Source organism: Poecilia reticulata, chromosome 19 (genome assembly GCF_904066995.2).
Source record: "Poecilia reticulata chromosome 19, P_reticulata-male-v2, whole genome shotgun sequence".
Classification (NCBI taxonomy): Eukaryota; Metazoa; Chordata; class Actinopteri; order Cyprinodontiformes; family Poeciliidae; genus Poecilia; species Poecilia reticulata.
In genome coordinates, this window is record NC_088848.1 from 25,619,675 (window position 1) to 25,639,428 (window position 19,754).

Genomic DNA, 19,754 nt, shown 5'->3' on the forward strand with positions numbered 1-19,754 from the left:
CTCCTGATTCACAATAATGATACCACCGGCTTAACAATATTATGAAATTGATTTACTCCTGTTTTAGATACAACTGAAACTAGGGCTGTATTAGAGGTCCTTTGTCAGTTGTAGAACTGAAAAAAACAACAACAAAAAAAACAGTTTGTTGTTGCGCAACCCCCCCACCCCCTTCTCTCTCTACTTCCCCTTCTGAAGTAGAGAACCCTAACCCTAACCATAACTTCTGAGAGGAGCAGCTCTCCGTCTAATGGGTAAATTGAGTTTCCTGAATCCGTTGGGATTCCCCCCCGTCCAGATGTAACACCTGCAGCCTACAGCCAACTAGTTTCACAGAGCACACCTGTTAATGGTCGCTCTCTCTTTTATTACAACTTGCACTTGTTACTGAACTAGGTTGGTATTAGTGACTTGGGAGAGTCCCAAGGGTGTTGTTTTACATATAGTTTTGGGCTAAAAGCAACCTATCAAACATTTTCCACCTTTTCCTCTCCAGAATCAAACATCATAGCTATTTTACAACCATCAAAGAACTTTAAGGTGACTCATTAATTGAATGTCCACAACATCTCTGATAAGCTTACGTCTCTGCTTCGATGGTGAGGTCACACAGGTCTTGGGTGCTGGCAGGAAGCACCCAATAAAATCAGGTCTTGATTTTATTGAAGTTTAAGTACTGACTTAGAGCAGCAAGTCTCGGGTCTTAGGGTGACTTCCTCTTGTGCATAGCGGTCTTCAGCTTCTTGTCTTATGGCTCTGTAGCTCCCTTCACCTTGTCTAACAAACTTTCTGGTCCATTGAGATGTAGACGAGCTGGTCTCAGGGAAGGAACACAGCAGTTCTTCCTCTTTGCCTTTGTCTTTGTCTTTATCTTTGTCTTTATCTTCATCTTTGCCTTGGTCTTTGTCTTTGGGGTCTAAACCCAGCTGTTGAGAGAAGTGCAATTTGAAGCCACATGTTGCGGGGCTAACGGGTTGGTCCCCATGTGCAGAACAGTCTTCAGCTCTGTGGCCCCGGCTCTTCTTCAGCTGCAGAGTTCTTTGTCCATCTTGATCTTGGCTCCAAGCTGCCTGAAGGATCCAACCAAAGATTCCTCTGTTGCACCCACCTTATAAAGGGTTTATCCACCTTTTGGTGTGTTTGCATTGGCTAGCTTTGTTGCTGTGCCTCTCATTGGCTGAGTGCTTGGACAGATGATATCATATCTCCATCACTGTCTTGGAGACATTATGTTCTGATGTCTGTGCTAATGTCCCAGGGGTGCTCAACGTTACTTTGGAAAGTTTAAGTTGTTCAATTTGTTACCAAATAAGGCCTTGGTCATCTCTGCTCTCTTTTCCCCTGACCTTTCACCTCCCATCTACCTCCAATACATCATCAGTGATCTTTAATTACAGTTACACATTTTGCACCATTTCGAGTTCAATGTCAAAATCACATTTATAACCTTTATAGTTTCTCTGATTTAGCATTCATTTATAATATTATGATAACCATAACTTATTACTCTTATTATAATCTTAAAGTGAGTTATTACAGACGTTTTCTGAAAAGAAACCAGGAATAATCCTAATTATTTGATACCAAAGTTACAGTTACTTGTTTTACTTGTATTTCCACAAGTGTAAGTTTACACTAACGTATTCTTATTAGTAAACCAATATTAACTTAAGAATTTTACTTCGGGTCTTATTCAATTACTCAAAATGTTTAGACTTCATTCTTTCAAACTTTTATGCTTTGAAATAAGGAATAGTTTTAACTATTTCTATGAATCTGCAAGCTGGAAACTTACTTCCTCTTCTTCCAGGAAGCCTGCTGTTCCTGTTCCATGACTCTCTTTCTGCCTAACTATTATTTCTTATGATTAGATAGAAAAAAGTAGAATTAAAGCAAAGTTTGCAGGAGACAAAAACAACACACACAACCAGATTGATTTTATTGAAGTTTAGGTCTACTGTTGGGTCTTGACATTACTTGTGTGATTAACTTTAAAGGTAACTTTATGGATTGTTACTGTTAGACTAAAATCTCCAGCATGGGGAAGTGGGATGATCACTGCGTTTCTTGACAAGTTAAAAGTGCTGAGAAATTTATGTTCAAAATTTTAAAAATTACACCAAACTGAAAGTTGGACTAATTTGACAAAAATGAACGACTGTGATCCTATAAAGAAACATGTTGATTCACCACAAAAAGAGGCTTTTCTTATCTACCTCGTGTTCCTCTCACATTCATACAGCAGTTAGATTAGCCAGTTTGTGATTAAGTGTATAGAAACACAAAGGTTGACTATGAATCTGGTGAAAGATTTAGAGGCTTTAAGACAACAGTGACTATTCTTTAAAACCCTCTCAAGAGACAGTTTTTTATTATTTGAAAGTAAAACTCTACCTCAGGATGGTTGGTTTGGAACGTTTCTGGACTGGGCCACTCCTGTCCTGGGCTTGAAGTGGCTCTTTGCACACATCTTTACAAATGTTTCTTGCAGTAAATGCCAGCCACATCATGGTGGACAATGAAGCATAATGGAGTACAATGCCGACCTATCACACCAAAGAAGGAAATACAGTTAAAAATTACATATTATAGTAATAATCTCATTCACAGGAGACATTTGCTCTCATTGAAAAGTGACAATGCTTTTCTGGAAATGAAACTTGGAACTCTAGTCCAGCCTTGTTTGTCACATTTTCAGTTGATTAAAGTCATTTTAAGGATTACCCAGACTGTAGATACAAACAAGTTTAGGTAAGTAGATATTTTCTTTTAGTAATTTTCTGACATGTCACTTTTACCGCATAAATTCCCTTCACTTTTTCAAAGTGAAAAATGGTAAAGGAAAAAGGATTTCTATTTAAAAATCCCTTGACACCCTGATCAACTTAAAAAAAATCAAGGGTGGTGAGGGTGCTGTACTATACATCTAATACTAACAATCTACGATTAGTATTGGGTTTGAAAACACTGCTTTTCTTGAAATTTAGTTGACAGTTAAAAATGTGACTTTTTCTTGTTCAAATTTATTTACAAATGATGGGTCCAAGCTGTTTAGCCATATACAGAAAGGGTCATAATTACTGCGCTCCACAAAAATATATAATTGTAAAATATTAGCTACACAAAAGAGCAGAAGATGGCACACTTACAATCTGACAAACCAAAGGAAAGTGGATCTGATTGATGCCTCCAGCAAACACCCCAAATGTCAGGCCTGTGTGAAAGAGGAAATTGAGGAGGGTGTGCCAGCCCTTCCTACTGACGCGGATGACACTAGAAACAGTGAATGAAGAAAGTAAATATGTAGTTAGACAGCAGTCTACATACCTATAATCTACATCTGATTTAACAGCAAAGGTTTTTGGACCTGAGCACAGTAATTTCAACATGCAATTTGGTTGAAGTGGTTGAATTGTAGCTGCATTTTATCTTGAAAATTTTAAGGCTTTGTCATCTGATTTTTACTATTACTAATTCTAAAGCTGCTGAATAAAACATGTATACAGCTGATAGCATATTCAACACACAAGAAAAAACAACAACAGATAGAATTTTAGAAAAACAAAATACGTATTTAACAAACTCTCACAATACAAATCCAGATGATCAAATTAAGGAGGAACTAACTAACTTAAAACATCAATGGGAAAAAATCATCCATAAAAAATGTGTTATTCAACAACTAAAATATATTCTGATGTCTGTGCTAATGTCCCAGGGGTGCTCAACTGGGACATTAGTTGAGGTTTGGTCAATACTTAGCAATTCAGCTTAAGCATAAGAAAGAAAAATACACCATTCCCGCCATTTTAAATTCAGCAAGACCCTCAAGAAATTAATATCTTTAAATCTTTTTATATTCAGTTATATACACCAGATAATAATCCAAAAGATAATCAAATAGAATCCTTCCTAAAAGAGATGGATCTTCCTCCTTTATCTAATGAACAAATTAATACACTAGAGCTTCCACTCTCACCAGCTGAACTTCAAAACACACTTCTTGAAATGCCCAACAACAAATCACCTGGACCTGATGGATTTTCTGCTGAGTTCAACAAACAATTCTGTCCCATGTTATCACCACTATTCTGTAAGGTAATAAATGAAATCAAATCTAATTCTTCCATACCACAAGTGATGAACACAGCTGGCATAACATTACTCTTGAAACTAGAGGTGTGCCAATCGATCAGCCACCGATCATAATCGGCCGATTTCCGTGAAAAAGTGTATGATCGGTAATTACCGATCACGGTCTCTTGTTGCTGATCACCTGTATCTCATTCACAGCCTGCGTGTTCAGCTGATCTCCTCTTTCCTTCACACGCAGCAGTAAATCCTAAACTTAGTGGTGTGGAACAGTAATGCTCTGAGAGTGAACGGGGACGTTTGGGTGTTGCGGTGGAAATTTACCTGGGGGTGAAGCACGTCAAAATGCATCAACACAACGAATCTAATGTGACATTTGAAAGACGAGCAACTGTGATCGAGGTTCAATGCAGGGAAAAAAATGACATCCAGAGCGGCCAGCAAACAGCGCGCAACTACCAACACTCACCTGGATTCGCATCACGGTCAGAAAGCTAAACAAATAACCTGAAGGATGATTTAAATGTTCGAGCTGACGAGGTAAGACGCTGGTTCTGTTCTCGTTGTTGAACCGCCGCTACGCGCTACTGTAATATTTCACAATATTCTGCTCCACCTGCAGTGAACTCTCACACCGAACCTCTGCTTAAAGCTGCAGCACGTAACTTAAAAAAAGGAAACATTTTTGATATGTATTAAAACTTTTGCTGTCCTAACACAAGACAGATAATCTCTGAAAAATATAATCGTTGTCTTCTGCCTCCTGTGTTCTGCAGAATTACTCCGCCCGCTCAGAAACAACCAATCAGAATAATCTTTAATCAGCGAGCCAAGCTATCAGGAAGGATTGTTAATTTTGATGCATCCTGGGTTTGACTTTGAATGAATGTTTCCCTTTTTTACTTGACATTATTTGATATAGGCAGATTTATTTGACTCATGTATAATTTATGGTACTGAGAGCCTTACTATGAAATATTATTTTACTGATTGCAGATTTTTCAGTTGTCCTTTTGACTGAAAAGCTGCTGTGTTGTGCCTGCAAGTATTTTGCATGTTTTATGCCTAAATTAGGTGTTATCCCAACATTAATTCATCCAAATCCAAACTGGCTTTATGAAAAACAGAAACCTAATTGATAGTACCCGCAGATTATTTAAATTAATATCTCCCACCAAAATCAAGCAAAAACTGTGATAGTTTATTTGGATGTAGTGAAAGATTTGGGTAAAGTCAAATGGAAATTCTTGCTCAAGGTGTTGGAAAAATTTGGATTTGGAGAGTCATTCATTGGGTGGATAAAAAAAACTGTACACTGCACCAAGAGCTACAATAAGCAAAAATGGAATTACAACTTCTAGTTTTTTGCTACATAGAGGAACCAGACAAGGATGCCCACTCTCACCCTCTCTGTTTGCTCTTTTCATTGAATTGCTGTAGCAATAAGGAAAAATAACAAAATTGAAGGAATCCGTGACTCAGCTATTGAACATACAATAAGTCTATATGCTGATGATATCCTATTATTTTTACAAGATGCACATTATTCTCTTAAATAAACTTTTAATATCAGTTACATTTCTAAAATTTCACCACACCATAAACTGGGGAAAATCCATTATCTTTCCACTAACTGATGGAGCATGGGACTCTGCATCTCAAAATACTACATTAGCTCTTACATAAAATATCTAGGAATAAATATTTACCCAGGCTGTCAAAATTATTTGCTCTTAACTATATCCCACTTCTTAAAAAATATTGAAGGTGACCTAATGCACTGGACCAACCTTCCACTTTCACTCATTTGCCGTATATCCACAATAAAAATGAAGGTATTTCCACAACTTAATTATCTATTCTCCACCTCTCCTAATTACTCCTAGAGAAAACTGGTTTAAATCAATTACACTTGCATTTCTCAGTTCTATTGGAAAAATAAAAAACCTAGAATATACCTAAAAACTTTACATGAAAATGACTTGGAGAATTAGAGGCACCCAGCTTTCAATATTACTATCTAGCATAGTGGTTCTCAACGTGGGCGGTACCGCCCCCCAGAGGGCGTTCAGAGGACGGCAGGGGGCGCTGACGGACATGTTTCCAAAAGGGGGGCACTGGGATGCCTTTGGGGGGCGTTTGGTCGAAGGTAAACTTTACACCTTAAATGAACAACAATGCCAGTTTAGACTTTGAGCAACTTGGTAAAACTGTATTGTGTAACATTAAATCATGCCTGGCTGCAACTGTATCGATGGCAGCTCTTCTTCTATTCAGTGTTTGTAGCTTCTGTTAGCTTCTTGGCGCAGCTCCGTTCTCCTGCTACTGGTAGCTAAAATCACGATACCCTCACTGTGTATCCCTCTGAAAAATGAACCCATTTAAATAAAAAAATCAAGAAATCCCTCCATGGGTGATACCACGATAGAGAGCGTTCATTTTATAGCGTTAACACGGTGCTGTAAGTGGTCCGGTATGAAACGGGGGTGATAGAACAACACAGCACTTTTAAATTTCAATAATCAGAATGCAGAAATTGTTTCCGTTGTTTTAAAAGGTTTATGTCAGTCTGCCTTTTCCCCATCGATACGCTTCCCGACCACCCTGCACCTTAGGGGTTAAAAAAAAAAACAATGCGAACATTGTGCAAAACTCTGAAACAAGAGAAGCAGGACATAAAACGGAGCGACGAACTAGATGTGAATTATGGCATAAAAACAGAGAATCCGACGCTGAACAGTGAAAAATCAACACATGATGTGAAACACATGATGATTAGGCGGCGCAGCAGGTGATGAGTGAAGATTACTGATGGTCAATAAACTATAAAATAAATCTAGCAACAGCAAAGAAACTAAAGTGGACATAGCAATAAACCAAGAGAGGATGATACTAATCAAATAAAACTAAATGAAATGAATGAAGAACAAAATGCAAGAATAAACTAAGAAACTAAAGTAAATACAGAGGAATAAACTGGTATGGCAAGACCTTTAGAGCAATAATTAATACAGAGATTGTATGGCAAGAATAAACAAACACTATTTCCAGATAAAAGGTAAAATAATATTGTTGAAGTGTCATGGGTTTGTTGAGACCACATCTGGTACTGAGAATAAATATATCTTACAGACCATAACAGTAAATAACTGATCACTTATTTATGTTTTTAATTAGATTTGATATATTTATTTTTTCCATTTTTTTTTTCATGTCAGTGTTAATGTCATGAGGCTGATGACTCCATGACACTTTCAATTTACTCATTAGGATTTGATTGAGAACCAGATTTGTTCTTTGTAATTTCTGTCCAGTAAAACTATTAATCTATAATCAATAGACAGGTCTATATAAAGATATAATCCATGTTTCTGTCTCATATTTCTATGGCATTAAAAGGACCTGGAACTTTTATTTTTCCACTGAAAGCTCTGGTTTGAACATTAAATGCCATGAGGATGAAGTTTTATGGATGAAACTCTGATGTCCCATTCTCCTGAAGGCAGCACAGAGCTGCACCACCAGAAACTGACAAACACTGAAGAGAAGAAGAGTTATGATTAATGTAGTTACAGTTCTATCCATGTTTTAATTCCCATGACTTTTTAGTTCTCCTGGAAATTATTTTTGATAATAAATACAGAAACAAGCGTAAAAATCAAAACATCTACAATAGTGATAGTAATATTAATAATAAAATAATAATCAGTGCAAAGTAGCCTACAAATTCTTTGGTGGGGGCGGTGAGGGACCTGGATAAAGGCTGGGGGGGCGCTGGGCTGAAAAAGGTTGAAAAACACTGATCTAACAAATCTATTGCAATATTCAGTTAATTGGATTAAATTTGACAGTGAAAATAACTCATGATTAACATAGAACAAAACCAATGTTAAATAAATCAGTATCAGAATTACCTTTATTTACGCAATCAATTAAAAAAAATGAATTACTTTCAAATTCCCCACAATAAAGTCTACTCTGACAGCCTGTGGAAAGCTACAAAAATCATCATTAAGTCCTTGTAAATATACTCCAAACACCAAACAGTCTAGACTTTCAAGTATTTAATAAACCAATCTACTATTCATCATGGACAGAAAAGGGAATCATTCACCTCCAACATATATTTCACAATAATCAAATTATGTCCTTTGGTGATTTAGTCCAGAGGTTTGGAGTTGAGAAAGAAGAGTTTCTCCACTATCAACAATGTAAACACATCATTAAATCCAAAACATCCTTAGTCAACAATTTATTGGAAACACCAAAATTATTAAATGAATTAATGAGAATTGCTGATATGAGGGGTAGAATCTGAGTTATTTACAGATTGTGAATATGTGGATTGTAAGCTTTACAATTATAGAAAATATATGGAAATCAAAAAAAATTCTTTACTACAAATGTTGTGAGAACTAGTAACATTTTAGGGCTATTTGAAATTTAGAATATGAGTTGGTTTGGCAAAAAGAAAATGTTCCTTTGGACGAAGGAAATGTTCATGTTCTACTGGATACTAGATAGTCCAACATAATTTTATCTTAGGTGTTATGATGATGTTAGTCAGTGTGAGGTGCAGCACTGTTCACAGCCTCGTCACATTCAGCATGGCTGCATGTGATAAGACATGCAGCCATGCATGTCTTATCACATGTGAGGTAGTCAAAGGTAGTCATAGACCCAGTGAAAATCTGGGTGAATGCAGCATGCAATGTATCATACTAGTGTTCAAAAACAAAAGTTCTGCAACTCACCCTGAGAAACTTTCTGCCAGTATCTTTAGGTTTTCTTTCCCAGACTTAAGCCACTTAATCCTCTACAAAATCCTGCATGGTTAGAGTTGCTTTTGATTAGCCATAACTGGAATATTGCTCAACATATTTGATTAATGATTTTGATGATGGAATTTGATAAAATGTAATGTTTGCTGCTTGTTTCATATTTGATGTCTGTGTGATGTTTTTATGATGTAAAGCACTTTGAACTGCCTTATTGTTGAAATGTGTAATACAAATAAACTTGATCTCCTTGTTCTCCTTCAGTTTGCTGACTGGCATCTTTGTAACCATTTACACCTATTTATACCTTGACCTTATAGTCATTTGTCCAATAATTTTCAAAGCATCTGCACTCAGAATGCCCAAATTTTGCACTTTTACAACTTTTTCAATGCCCTAACCCAACTTTTACACCATTGACATTAGACAGCTATCATGGATGACAGAAGTCAGACTTGTGCTGGAAGTTTGAAGTGGACAGAGTGAAAAGGAATGGTGAGAGTACAGTCCCCCAAGGATCTCCTGTGTTGCTGACCACCTGGTTAGACACACAGTCCTTCAGTCTCACAAACTGTGGTCTGTTTGTGAGGTAGTCATAGATCCAGGCGATTGTTCAGGCCTCCATCTGTCTTCTGGAGTTTTTTGCAGAGCAGATCAGGCTGAATTGTGTTAAATGCAGTGGAGAAATCAAAGAACATGATCTTTTACAACTTGTTGCCTGTTTTGTCCAGATGACAGTGGGTTTATTGAAGCAGATGTATGATGGCATCATCAACTCAAACTCCACACACAACCATCACCAAGCCCAGCGCTATGGTCACCACCAAACCAAGCAAAACGTCAATGACACCACATCTGAAAAGGGATCCAACTGCCACACTGCACACATTACAACTAGTTGCTTCTCCCAATCAGCTGGGTCAACATCCCCCAAACATAGTGATGGATGGGGCAGAAAACTAAAGAGTCTGCCAAACCACCCGGCCAACACTGGCAACCCCAGTTTGCCTGTCCACAAAATAACACATGGACTCTTACCAGCCAGGCATCTGCACCCAACCTGACCCAGGTGTCTTCTAAACGTTCCCAGTCTTTTCTTCCAATACCAATGACTTTAATTCCCTTCCTTGGATTTTTTAAGTATGTAAATTCATAGTAAGAAAACATTTTAATACAATACCCTTGAATGATCAAACAAAACACTTTCACTTCTGCTTGCATGGTGTGTGTATGAAATGTACACCTTTTTGATGGATCTCTTATGTGCAGTGTGAACTTTGTATAAGAAAAACAGTGTTTTGTTTTATGCAGAGGGAGAGGTCACAGTTCCAGGTTTGAATGCATGCAGCTTGGCTGAAACTCTCAGTGACCCTCTTCCCCTCCTGACCTGTCAACATCTTCTTCACTCTCTCCCAATCTTTTATATACTTATAATATTGGAATATTTTGTCATGTGATGCCGAACATGTCAGCTTATTATGTGCTCCTTTGTCATTCTAATAAATACATTTTTATGAAAACATTTTTGTCCCTGTTTATTCTGTAATAAATATATGCATGCTGATGATAAGGGTATTAAATTGAATTATAGATAAATCATCCAATTAAAAAGCACCAATTCTGACTGGGTTAAAGATGGTAAAAATTAAATATGAAATAATCCTTTTAATTTTTCTTGTTTTTGAATCCAGAGCAAAGGAATAATGGAAAGAATCAACTTGTGAGAATTTGAGTTTTCTATGTTTTTATTTTGGTTTGTGTGTAAGTTGAGTCTGTTGTCCCATCTACCCCTTGATTGATCCCAGCTTTGTCTCGTTCCCCTGATTACCCTCTGTGTATTTAACCCCACCTGTGTCTCTTGTTGGGTCCTTGTTTAGTCTGTCCTCTATTCTGCCTGTAGTCGTGTATATTGTACCAGTTGCTACCAGAATCTGAGCTCTTTGCTCATCTGTGCTGCTTGGATTGTTTGTTTGTTGTAAACGATCATTTACTCTCCATACCTGGGTCCACTGTGTCTACCTCACCACCTCACTACCACAATTCATGACACTACTCAAAAGTTGTTCATAATGTTTAGTCAGTTGAGACTAATAATGTATAAGCAAATCTCATGAAAGTAGCAAAGGTTTTCATTTTTAGTTTTTAACTGGCAACAGAAGTGTGAAAAAATATTATGAGGTGGTAAATCATCATTTAATTAAGTTTTTTCATATAATCTATAACATTAGCCCATGATTTCAAACATATCCTACTAGCAGATTCAGGAAACGGCTACATTTTTATTTAATACTTTGGATAATCATGGAAACTTTTCTGTATGCTTATACATGACAGAATAGATTATAATTGGTAGGCGAGTGCTATTCAGAAAGAAACTTACAGTAAAAAAACAAAACTACAGGGTTTGAATGACTGCCAAAATATCCTAGTAACAATTAGTGTCTCACATTGCAGTGTTTAAGCTAGAGCAGATTAAAGACACTCAAGGTTGTGAAGAATTGGGTGGACTCGCCCTTTAGTCATTTACCAAATTGGAAGCTACAATCAGAAGCCAACTTTAGCTATATATACAAAACAAAGTCAGAGTAGAAAGCGTTCTGTGTGAAAGTATTATGATAAAATAATTGTTTACTGCTTTGGATGAGTGTACACAAATGGGTTTCTACACAATGTGATGTGATTTGTTCTTTGTTCAACTCCCCCTAGTGGTCTGGAGCACTTCCACCATTTGGTGGAGAGAGTTTGCCGTTTTTGCTATTTGGAGAATTTCACCCTCTTGCTCCTTTTCCCTATGAATACATCATTTTTGGATTGCAGCCTTTTTTTTATTGTTGTTTGTAGTGCCTTTCTGTTGCATTTTTGTTAACATGTTGGAGGTTTGTTTCGCAGGTTGCTGCGTGTTTGTACCTGCCAGCCACTCTACTAATTAGTTCTTTTGTCATCTTAACTCCCTCTTCTGTAGATCTACCTTCTGGACTCATTGTTCACTGGTTGTTTCCATTGACTGTTTTTTTTTTTGTTTGTTTTTCAAAAATATCTTTATTGGAATTTTAGCAGTTGAGACAAACAGTTTGAACATTCTACAAAGTATGACAGCAGTAGTAGCAGTACTGTTCAGATCAAAATAAAATACAAACAAAAATCAACAAAATGCCTCTCATAATCCTGGTTCTACTACAACCCATCACATATTCCACATATCTTTATATTGAGATATTAAATTCAACAGTGTATGTCCTCTAACAGAATTGTCTTTGGGAAAACCGTCTGGTCCTGCTCTATTCCCTGATTTTATATTGTCAATGGCTTGCCCTAACTCTTCTTTCGTAATTTCTAGATTCAAGTTGTCCTCGTCTTCCTCTGAGAATTTAGGTATATTTAATTTAAAAAAAAAATATTTATGTTTTCTAATTTTATACTTATTTGCAAGGCTGCATTCATTTCTTGGAAATCTTGCAAAATTTGTTCATTTGATATAATAGATGTGATTGGTTATTTAGTTTCTGTTTTATTTGCCATGCCAGAAACTTGCCTGCTTTGTCGCAATGTTTGCCTGAGTCGCAAAAGACTTGCTGCAGCTCTTAAACCTGAATATTTATCATATTCTGCTCTCAAAATCAATAAGTCCTTTTCTAGTTGTGGGTCATTTTCCTTATTTACTTTAGCTTGTCTTACTTTTATCTTCCAATTGTATTCTAGTCTACCAGCTGCACAGTGGCACAGTTGGTAGAGCTGTTGCCTTGCAGCAAGAAGGTTCTGGGTTCGATTCCCAGCCTTGGGTCTTTCTGCATGGAGTCTCCATGTTCTCCCTGTGCATGGTGGGTTTTCTCCGGGTGCTCCAGTTTCCTCCCACAGTCCAAAAACATGACTGTCAGGTTGATTGATCTCTCCAAATTGTTCCTAGGTGTGAGTGTGTGTGTGCATGGTTGTGTGTCCTGTGTGTCTCTGTGTTGCCCTGTGACAGACTGGTGACCTGTCCAGGGTGACCCCGCCTCTCGCCCGAAACGTTGGCTGGAGAGGCACCAGCACCCCTCCTGACCCCACTGAGGGACAAGGGTGAAAGAAAATGGATGGATGTATTCTAGTTTTTTCAGTTTGTTTTGTTTTAGACCCTATATAACTAATAATAAGGAATAATAAGGAAGGTCTTAAATGCTTCCCATTTTGTACATGCTGTAGTTTCTGTAGTATTAATTAGAAAAAAATTTGTCAATTTGTTTCCCTAAATATTTTACAAAGTTTTCGTCTTGTAACCATTTATGTTGGAATTGCCATCTTGTGGGGTCTCTCTTTAATATATCATCTTTATAAAACAAATAACATGGAGCAGGATCTGAAATTACAATAGTCATAGGAGCAATCTTGAATTCTAAACTACAACTGTAGAAATTTAAAAGGAGTCTATTCTGGAGTGGGTTTTGAAAGTGCTTGAATAACAGGAGTATGCTTAGCTAGCTGGGTTTTTCTCTCTCCATATATTGTCATGATTTGTGGAGGTAGAGTGGTGAGGCAGGAGGAGGATGATAATGATGATGATGATGATGATGATGATGATGATGATGAAAAAAACCCACCGAACGAGACACAGGCAGCAAGAACGTTACACGACTAGGATCCGACAAGAGACAAAGACAACAGGTGGGTTTAAATACACAGGGAGGACACAGAGACTCACAGGGAAACAGACAAACACAGATCACAACATACATCCAGCAACTTCAGCTCTTTCATCATTCTATGAATTGCAGCTCTACAGTTATGTGACTGACCTATTCCGGTTGATCTGTCCATGTTTGGATTTAATGTACAATTAAAGTCTCCCCTATTATGTCTGATCCTTTAAGCGTTGAAAGAGCAAGGAATAAATCATTGTAAAAATTACTGTCATCCGCATTAGGGCCATATATAATAGTTAAAATGAGAGTTTCCGACATTAGGGAGCCGTGAAGTATTAGGTACCTTCCTCTTTTGTGTTTAATAATGTTTTTAATTTGCAGTGGTACCGATTCATGTATCAGAGTCATAATGAGAATGAGATGTGAATGGTGCCATATATATATTGCCCCTCCACCTCCTCCTCTCTTTTAAGTTGTCCTCATCAAGAAGGTGCGTTTCCTGAAGGAACACAATTTTAGAGTCCATTTCTTTCAATCTATTCATGAATTGTTTGACTTTTTGGAGGCGTTGAAGACCTCTGCAGTTCCATGAAATAAAGTAACATTTTACGGTTTGAGGCATACAGTAACAAAAGTAGTGGATTGCTTAATATTATAGAAATGTGAGACACAACAAAACCGGATATTATAACATCCAATACATAGAACGTAAACATCTCCCTTCTTCCAAGTCTCTTCCCCAACTGGGAGAGTCCCACCCACATCCATTGTCTCCCGTTATTGCCAGGAACCATCCACAACTAGTGAGGATCAGTAGAACCATCAGTAGAATAAGCATTTCTTGCTTATTCTGCAAGAAATGAGCCAGTTACTGCTAAACAACATTTTTTGACCCCTGGCCACTAATGAAAAACATTTTAAAGGACAACTTCACACTTAAATGGTTCATCCATCCATTTTCTTACACCTTTGTCCCTCAGTGGGGTCAGATAATGTTCTGGGTGAGAGGCGGGGTCACCCTGGACAGGTTGCCAGTCTGTTGCAGGGCAACACAGAGACACACAACCATGCACACACGCACACACACACACACACACACACACACAGGTACAATTTAAAGAGGCCAATCAACCTGACAGTCATGTTTTTGGACTGTGGGAGGAAACCGGAGTACCTGGAGAAAACCCACCATGCACAGGGAGAACATGGAGACTCCATGCAGAAAGACCGGGGCTGGGAATCGAACCCAGGGCCTTCATGCTGCACGGCAACAGCTCTACCAACTGCGCCACTGTGCAGCCCCACTGAAATGGTTATTGTTACAAAATTTAGGAACACAAATATGGAACATACATAGGAATAACCGAATCAAATGCACAAAAGAAATTTGCACAAAAGAAATTCTACAGTTTGCAAGTGCAAACTGTAGAATGTCAAATAATGGATTTCAGTTATTTGTGTACTTTACATGCCATCTGAGGCATCATTCTTTACTTGGCGCTCTGCATGTCCTGAGCTCTCTTGGATTTTCTTGAGAAACTCACTTCCTTCCCCAGGTGTTTTGTTTTCATAAGTCAGTAGAAGCGTTGCAGGGTGAGTTACTCCATTGCAAATACCCAGTTTATGCAGCTCCTCCCGGATCAGATCAAACTTTTTTCTCAGCTGGTGAATTCGTCCTTTTTTTCTCGTGTGGCTCAAATGACGGCTTGCTTTTCTCGGTAGTTGAGGAACTTCATTATCAGGGCTCTCGGTCGGGAAGCTCTGTCTGCTCTCGGCATAACCTGTGAGCTCTTTCCAAGCTCACAAAGGGCTGCAGTGCTTCATTCACTCCTCAGTGCTTTGAGTATCCACTTCTCCAAAAAAGCACATAAGTCTGGACCCTCGGCACCTTCTGGCAAATTCACAAGCCTTAAGTTATTCAAGCGAGACCTTGTTTCCAAGTCCATGAGTTTGTCTTCCATTGATTTGTTTTTCGCCTGCAAGATGCTCACGTTAGCTTGTAGGTTAGCCACCTCGTCTTCTGCGGTGGAAATACGGTCTTCTGCTCGCTCATAGTCTTTCATCATTGTTTCATATCTTGTAGTGTCACCATCACAGCATCAAGTTTCGAGGAAAATTAGCTTCTTAATGATTCCAGTGCGGCCAGGATTTGATCAGGCTTACTATTTTCTGACTCGCTCTTTCTTTCTTTCGGCCATGCTTTTGTTAGCTTTGCGAGCTTCTCCACAGAAATTGTGGTAAAACAGCTTTGTTTGCTTGGATGCCTCACTTTTCCCTTTGTGTTGTCCTTTTTTCGCATAAATCTTTAATGAACAGCAGTTTTGTTCCAGCAGGGCAAAGTTTGGTACGTCTTCTCACATGGCCGCCATAACCGGAAGTCCCATTGACTCAGTTTTACTCTGTTATGCTCTTTCCTTGTTCCTGCTTTCATGTTTTGTACTTTTTGCCTTTTGTTCAATATGTAGTGGTTCATATGACTATTCCGTTCTCCTGTTTGCATTTTGGTCCTACTCTGAACACACCAAACATGAAAGTTTTAACTTTTTGATTGTTATAAAGTCTCCTTCTGGAAGAAAGGACCTACAGTAATACACCCAACTAAATGGAAATAGTTCTTAACTTTGAGATGGGATTTAACATGCAGTTTGAAGATTCAAATTAAGCTAATGTTTCTGATAACTCAAACAGCTAATTTGGGTAAAAAAAAAAACCCGAATCAGGCTCTTACCTGTGGTGTACAATGTAAGTCACGATAGAGACAAACAAACACAGCAGCATGACGGCAGTGCAGGCATAGACCACAGGGTGTAGATAGTCCCTAGGGTATGGAGGGAAGGACAGCACTCTCTTTAGATCCTGGTAAATATAAAAAAAAAAAAATCACACTTGAAATTAATTATTTTCAAAATGTTTGGAGGACAGGTGCACATGAGAGATCTGTTTATGTTAAATTCAAAGTTCTAATTACCAACATCCAACTCTGAAATAAACCATTTGAAAAGTTATAACCAGTTAAACAACAATGACACTGCACTGATGTGTGTATCAAGGGTTTTTCTAAATCTATTTACATAGATTTACATTAACAGTGGCAGCACAGTTGACCTAAGACAGTGGTCCCCAAACTACAGCCCGCCTCCACATTTGGTCCGGCCCCCTGAACAATGCCAGAGAGTATTTAGATTTTTTTTCATATACTGTATTTTCCGGACTATAAGCTGCTACTTTCTTCCTAAGCTTTGAACCTTGCGGCTTATAGCCCGGTGCAGCTTATATGTGGATTTTTCTTCAACCACCAGGGGGCTCTTTAGCAAGAAGTGAATCATTGGAAATTAAAATTGGAAATAAAATAAGAAATTCGCCCATTAAAACGGAATTAGGTTTTAATAGGGAATTGAAATTTCAGAATGTTGTTGATCAGTTAAATAACATTGAGGGGAAAAAGAAGATTTTTCTGTTTTTTAAATAATACTGGGATCATTATGAGAATTTGAGGTAAAGATATTAGGATCCAGTAGATGGCAGCAGTGCAACAACAATGGATGCAAGCTGCCATTGAAATCTAAGGAAGAAGAAGAAAGCGCCCATTTTCATTTAGCACATGCTAGTAGCAACACGAAGGATCAGCCGTAATCAGTTCAGTTAAATCTAAACTTGGCAACTTTTTCTTTTTCAACCGTAATAAATGTGATATTCAATTGACCTGTTATGACTCAGATTTTGGCTGTCCGCCCCTCTGCTGCTGCTGCGTCGCTGTGGAAAACCTGGAGCGGCAGAGATATCTGCTGCTTATAGTCCGGTGCATACATATGTGCATGTTTACTGTTTTTTTTTTTTTTTAATTCTGGTGTTGCGGCTTAAAGTCCGGAAAATACGGTATTTATTTCATAAATAGTGTTATTTCCTGGATTTTTTCTGTGAAGAAACCAGAGAGCGTTATTTGATTGTCCTTTCTGGAAAACAATCCATTTTTACATTTAGGCTCTCCTGCAATCGTCACACTTTTTCTGTTACAAACTCACTCCGGCCCCCAGCAGAGAAGGGAAAAGTTATGTGGCCCTCACAGGAAAAAGTCTGGGGACCCCTGACCTAAGACATACACTCACCGGCCACTTTATTAAGTACTCCTACCCAACTACTCATTACGCAAATGTCGAATCGGCTAATCATTGAGCAACTCAATGCATTTAGACATGTAGACATGGCCAAGACAACCTGCTGTAGTTCAAACTGAGCATCAGAATGAGGAAGAAAGGTGATTTAAGTGACTTTGAACATGGCATGGTAGTTGGTAGACGGGCTGGTCTGAGTATTTCAGAAACTGCTGATCTACTGGGATTTTCACGAAAAACCATCTCTAGGGTTTACAGAGAATGGTCTGAAAAACAGAAAATATCCAGTGAGCAGCAGTTCTGTGGGAGCAAATGCCTTATTGATGCCAGAGGTCAGAGGAGAATGGCCAGACTGGTTCAATCTGATAGAACGGCAACAGTAACTCAAATAACCACTTATTACTACTGAGGTATGCAGAAGAGCATCTCTGAACAACACGTCAAACCTTTAGGCAGACGGGCTACAGCAGCAGAAGACCACACCGGGTGCCACTTCTGTCAGCTAAGAATAGGAAACTGAGGCTACAATTCACATAGGCTCACCAGAATTAGACAATAGAAGATTGGAAAAATGGTGTCTGGTGTGAAGGGTCTTAATTTCTGCTGTGACCTTCAGATGGTAGAGTCAGAATTTGGCATCAACAACAGGAAAGCATGGATCCATCCTGCCTTGTATCAACAGTTCAGGTTGATGGTGCAATGGTGTGGGGGATATTTTCCTGGCACACATAAGTATACTTTAAGTGAACAAAATATGTATTTGCCCAAGTGTAAATATACACTTTCTAAAGTATATTTAAAATTTATTTTGTGTATATTTAAAAATATATGTTCAAAATAGAATTTTTAAAAATTTACTTAACACTATTTTAAAATTATTAATTTCAGTATGTTTTCAATTACCTCTCAGTGTAAATTTTAGGCTAATAAAGTATACCTTTTTTAATTTTCTTTATTTAACCACATGAACCCTGTTGAGATCCAGATCCCATTTTCAAGAGAGACCTGGGCAGAAGTCTGCAACTGCAACACGCAGCAACCTGATTACAAAATAAGACTAATTAATACACATACAGAAGTATGTCTTTTAGGCACCTTTAAAGTGTGTTTAATGTAATATGTAGGCATATTTTTTAAGTATCTAAAAAGTATACATTTTTAAGTGTCTTAATAATCTTTTAGTATTTATTAAAATTGCTTACAATAAAAAAGATTTCTAATGATGTGATGTTTAAAGAAGTACCCAATTTTCAAATGTGTGACGTAAAACCTTATAATCAACGGCATTAGCTCCAGTTCATCCTCCAGACCAGATGGTGGCGGTATGCACACTTTTTTTAAACGCCATAAAGAGAAGAAAAAACAAGAACGCAGGGAACATAGACATAATATAAGAGTAGACCCCGCATTGGCTGCTCTGGCGCAGGAAATACGGCGGCCATCTTGGAGCGGTACTCCCTCCTACTTTGCTCAATCAAAACAGCAGAAGATGCCTCAGCACTGAGGATATTGTTGTTCTGATCGATGGACTATTGATGTGAGGCTCCACAGACAACATTTCACAAGTAAGATGGACATATTATTGTGTATATATTGTGATTAGAATATTACTTTACTGTATTTATGTCCAGCTAATATTAGATACAGTGTTTGGTGTAATACGGGTTCAGCCGCTATGAAGGATAACTGAGATTCTGTAAATCTAAAACAATTAATTATTCTCTAACATTGACTTAGATTATCTGACACAAGAGCCTACATTAGAAATGAAACAATATAACATATATTATAAAACTTATATTATGTGTTATAACATTCACCAGCAAAGTTTAAGCAGGTGGTAAAGACTATTATTTGAGCAGTGGCTCAAACAGATCCCAGGAACAACATCAGACATCTCAGTCCAGAAATGTGCAGTTCTAGGCACAGCCAAGATACTGTGCAGAACCCTCAAGCTCCCAGGCCTCTGGTAGAGGACCTGAGCTCAGAGGATGAAACAGACCACCCGCGGAGGGTGAGAAGGGAATTTTTTTTTATATATATGCCGGAATATACGATAATAAGGAAGTTGTAGTGCAACAATTTGCCATGTTAAAAATATTCAGTTTTCATGTCTCCATATTTATTAAGCCGCGATGTGTTTCCTTTTCTTGTTC

The 19,754-nt window shown here is 37.9% G+C and overlaps 1 protein-coding gene across 2 annotated transcripts in view; it reads right to left on the reverse strand.

Annotated features, from left to right (window-relative positions):
- Nucleotides 1-19,754, reverse strand: part of adgra1a (adhesion G protein-coupled receptor A1a) — a 40,703-nt gene that overhangs the window by 18,869 nt on the left and 2,080 nt on the right. For both annotated transcript variants that reach the window (XM_008438058.3, XM_008438057.3), the window contains exons 3-5: nucleotides 16,215-16,342; nucleotides 3,150-3,273; nucleotides 2,395-2,546 (exon numbers count right to left, since the gene is read on the reverse strand). In XM_008438058.3, coding sequence (XP_008436280.1) covers nucleotides 2,395-2,546; nucleotides 3,150-3,273; nucleotides 16,215-16,342 — 404 coding nt within the window. The remainder of the gene's footprint in view (nucleotides 1-2,394; nucleotides 2,547-3,149; nucleotides 3,274-16,214; nucleotides 16,343-19,754) is intronic.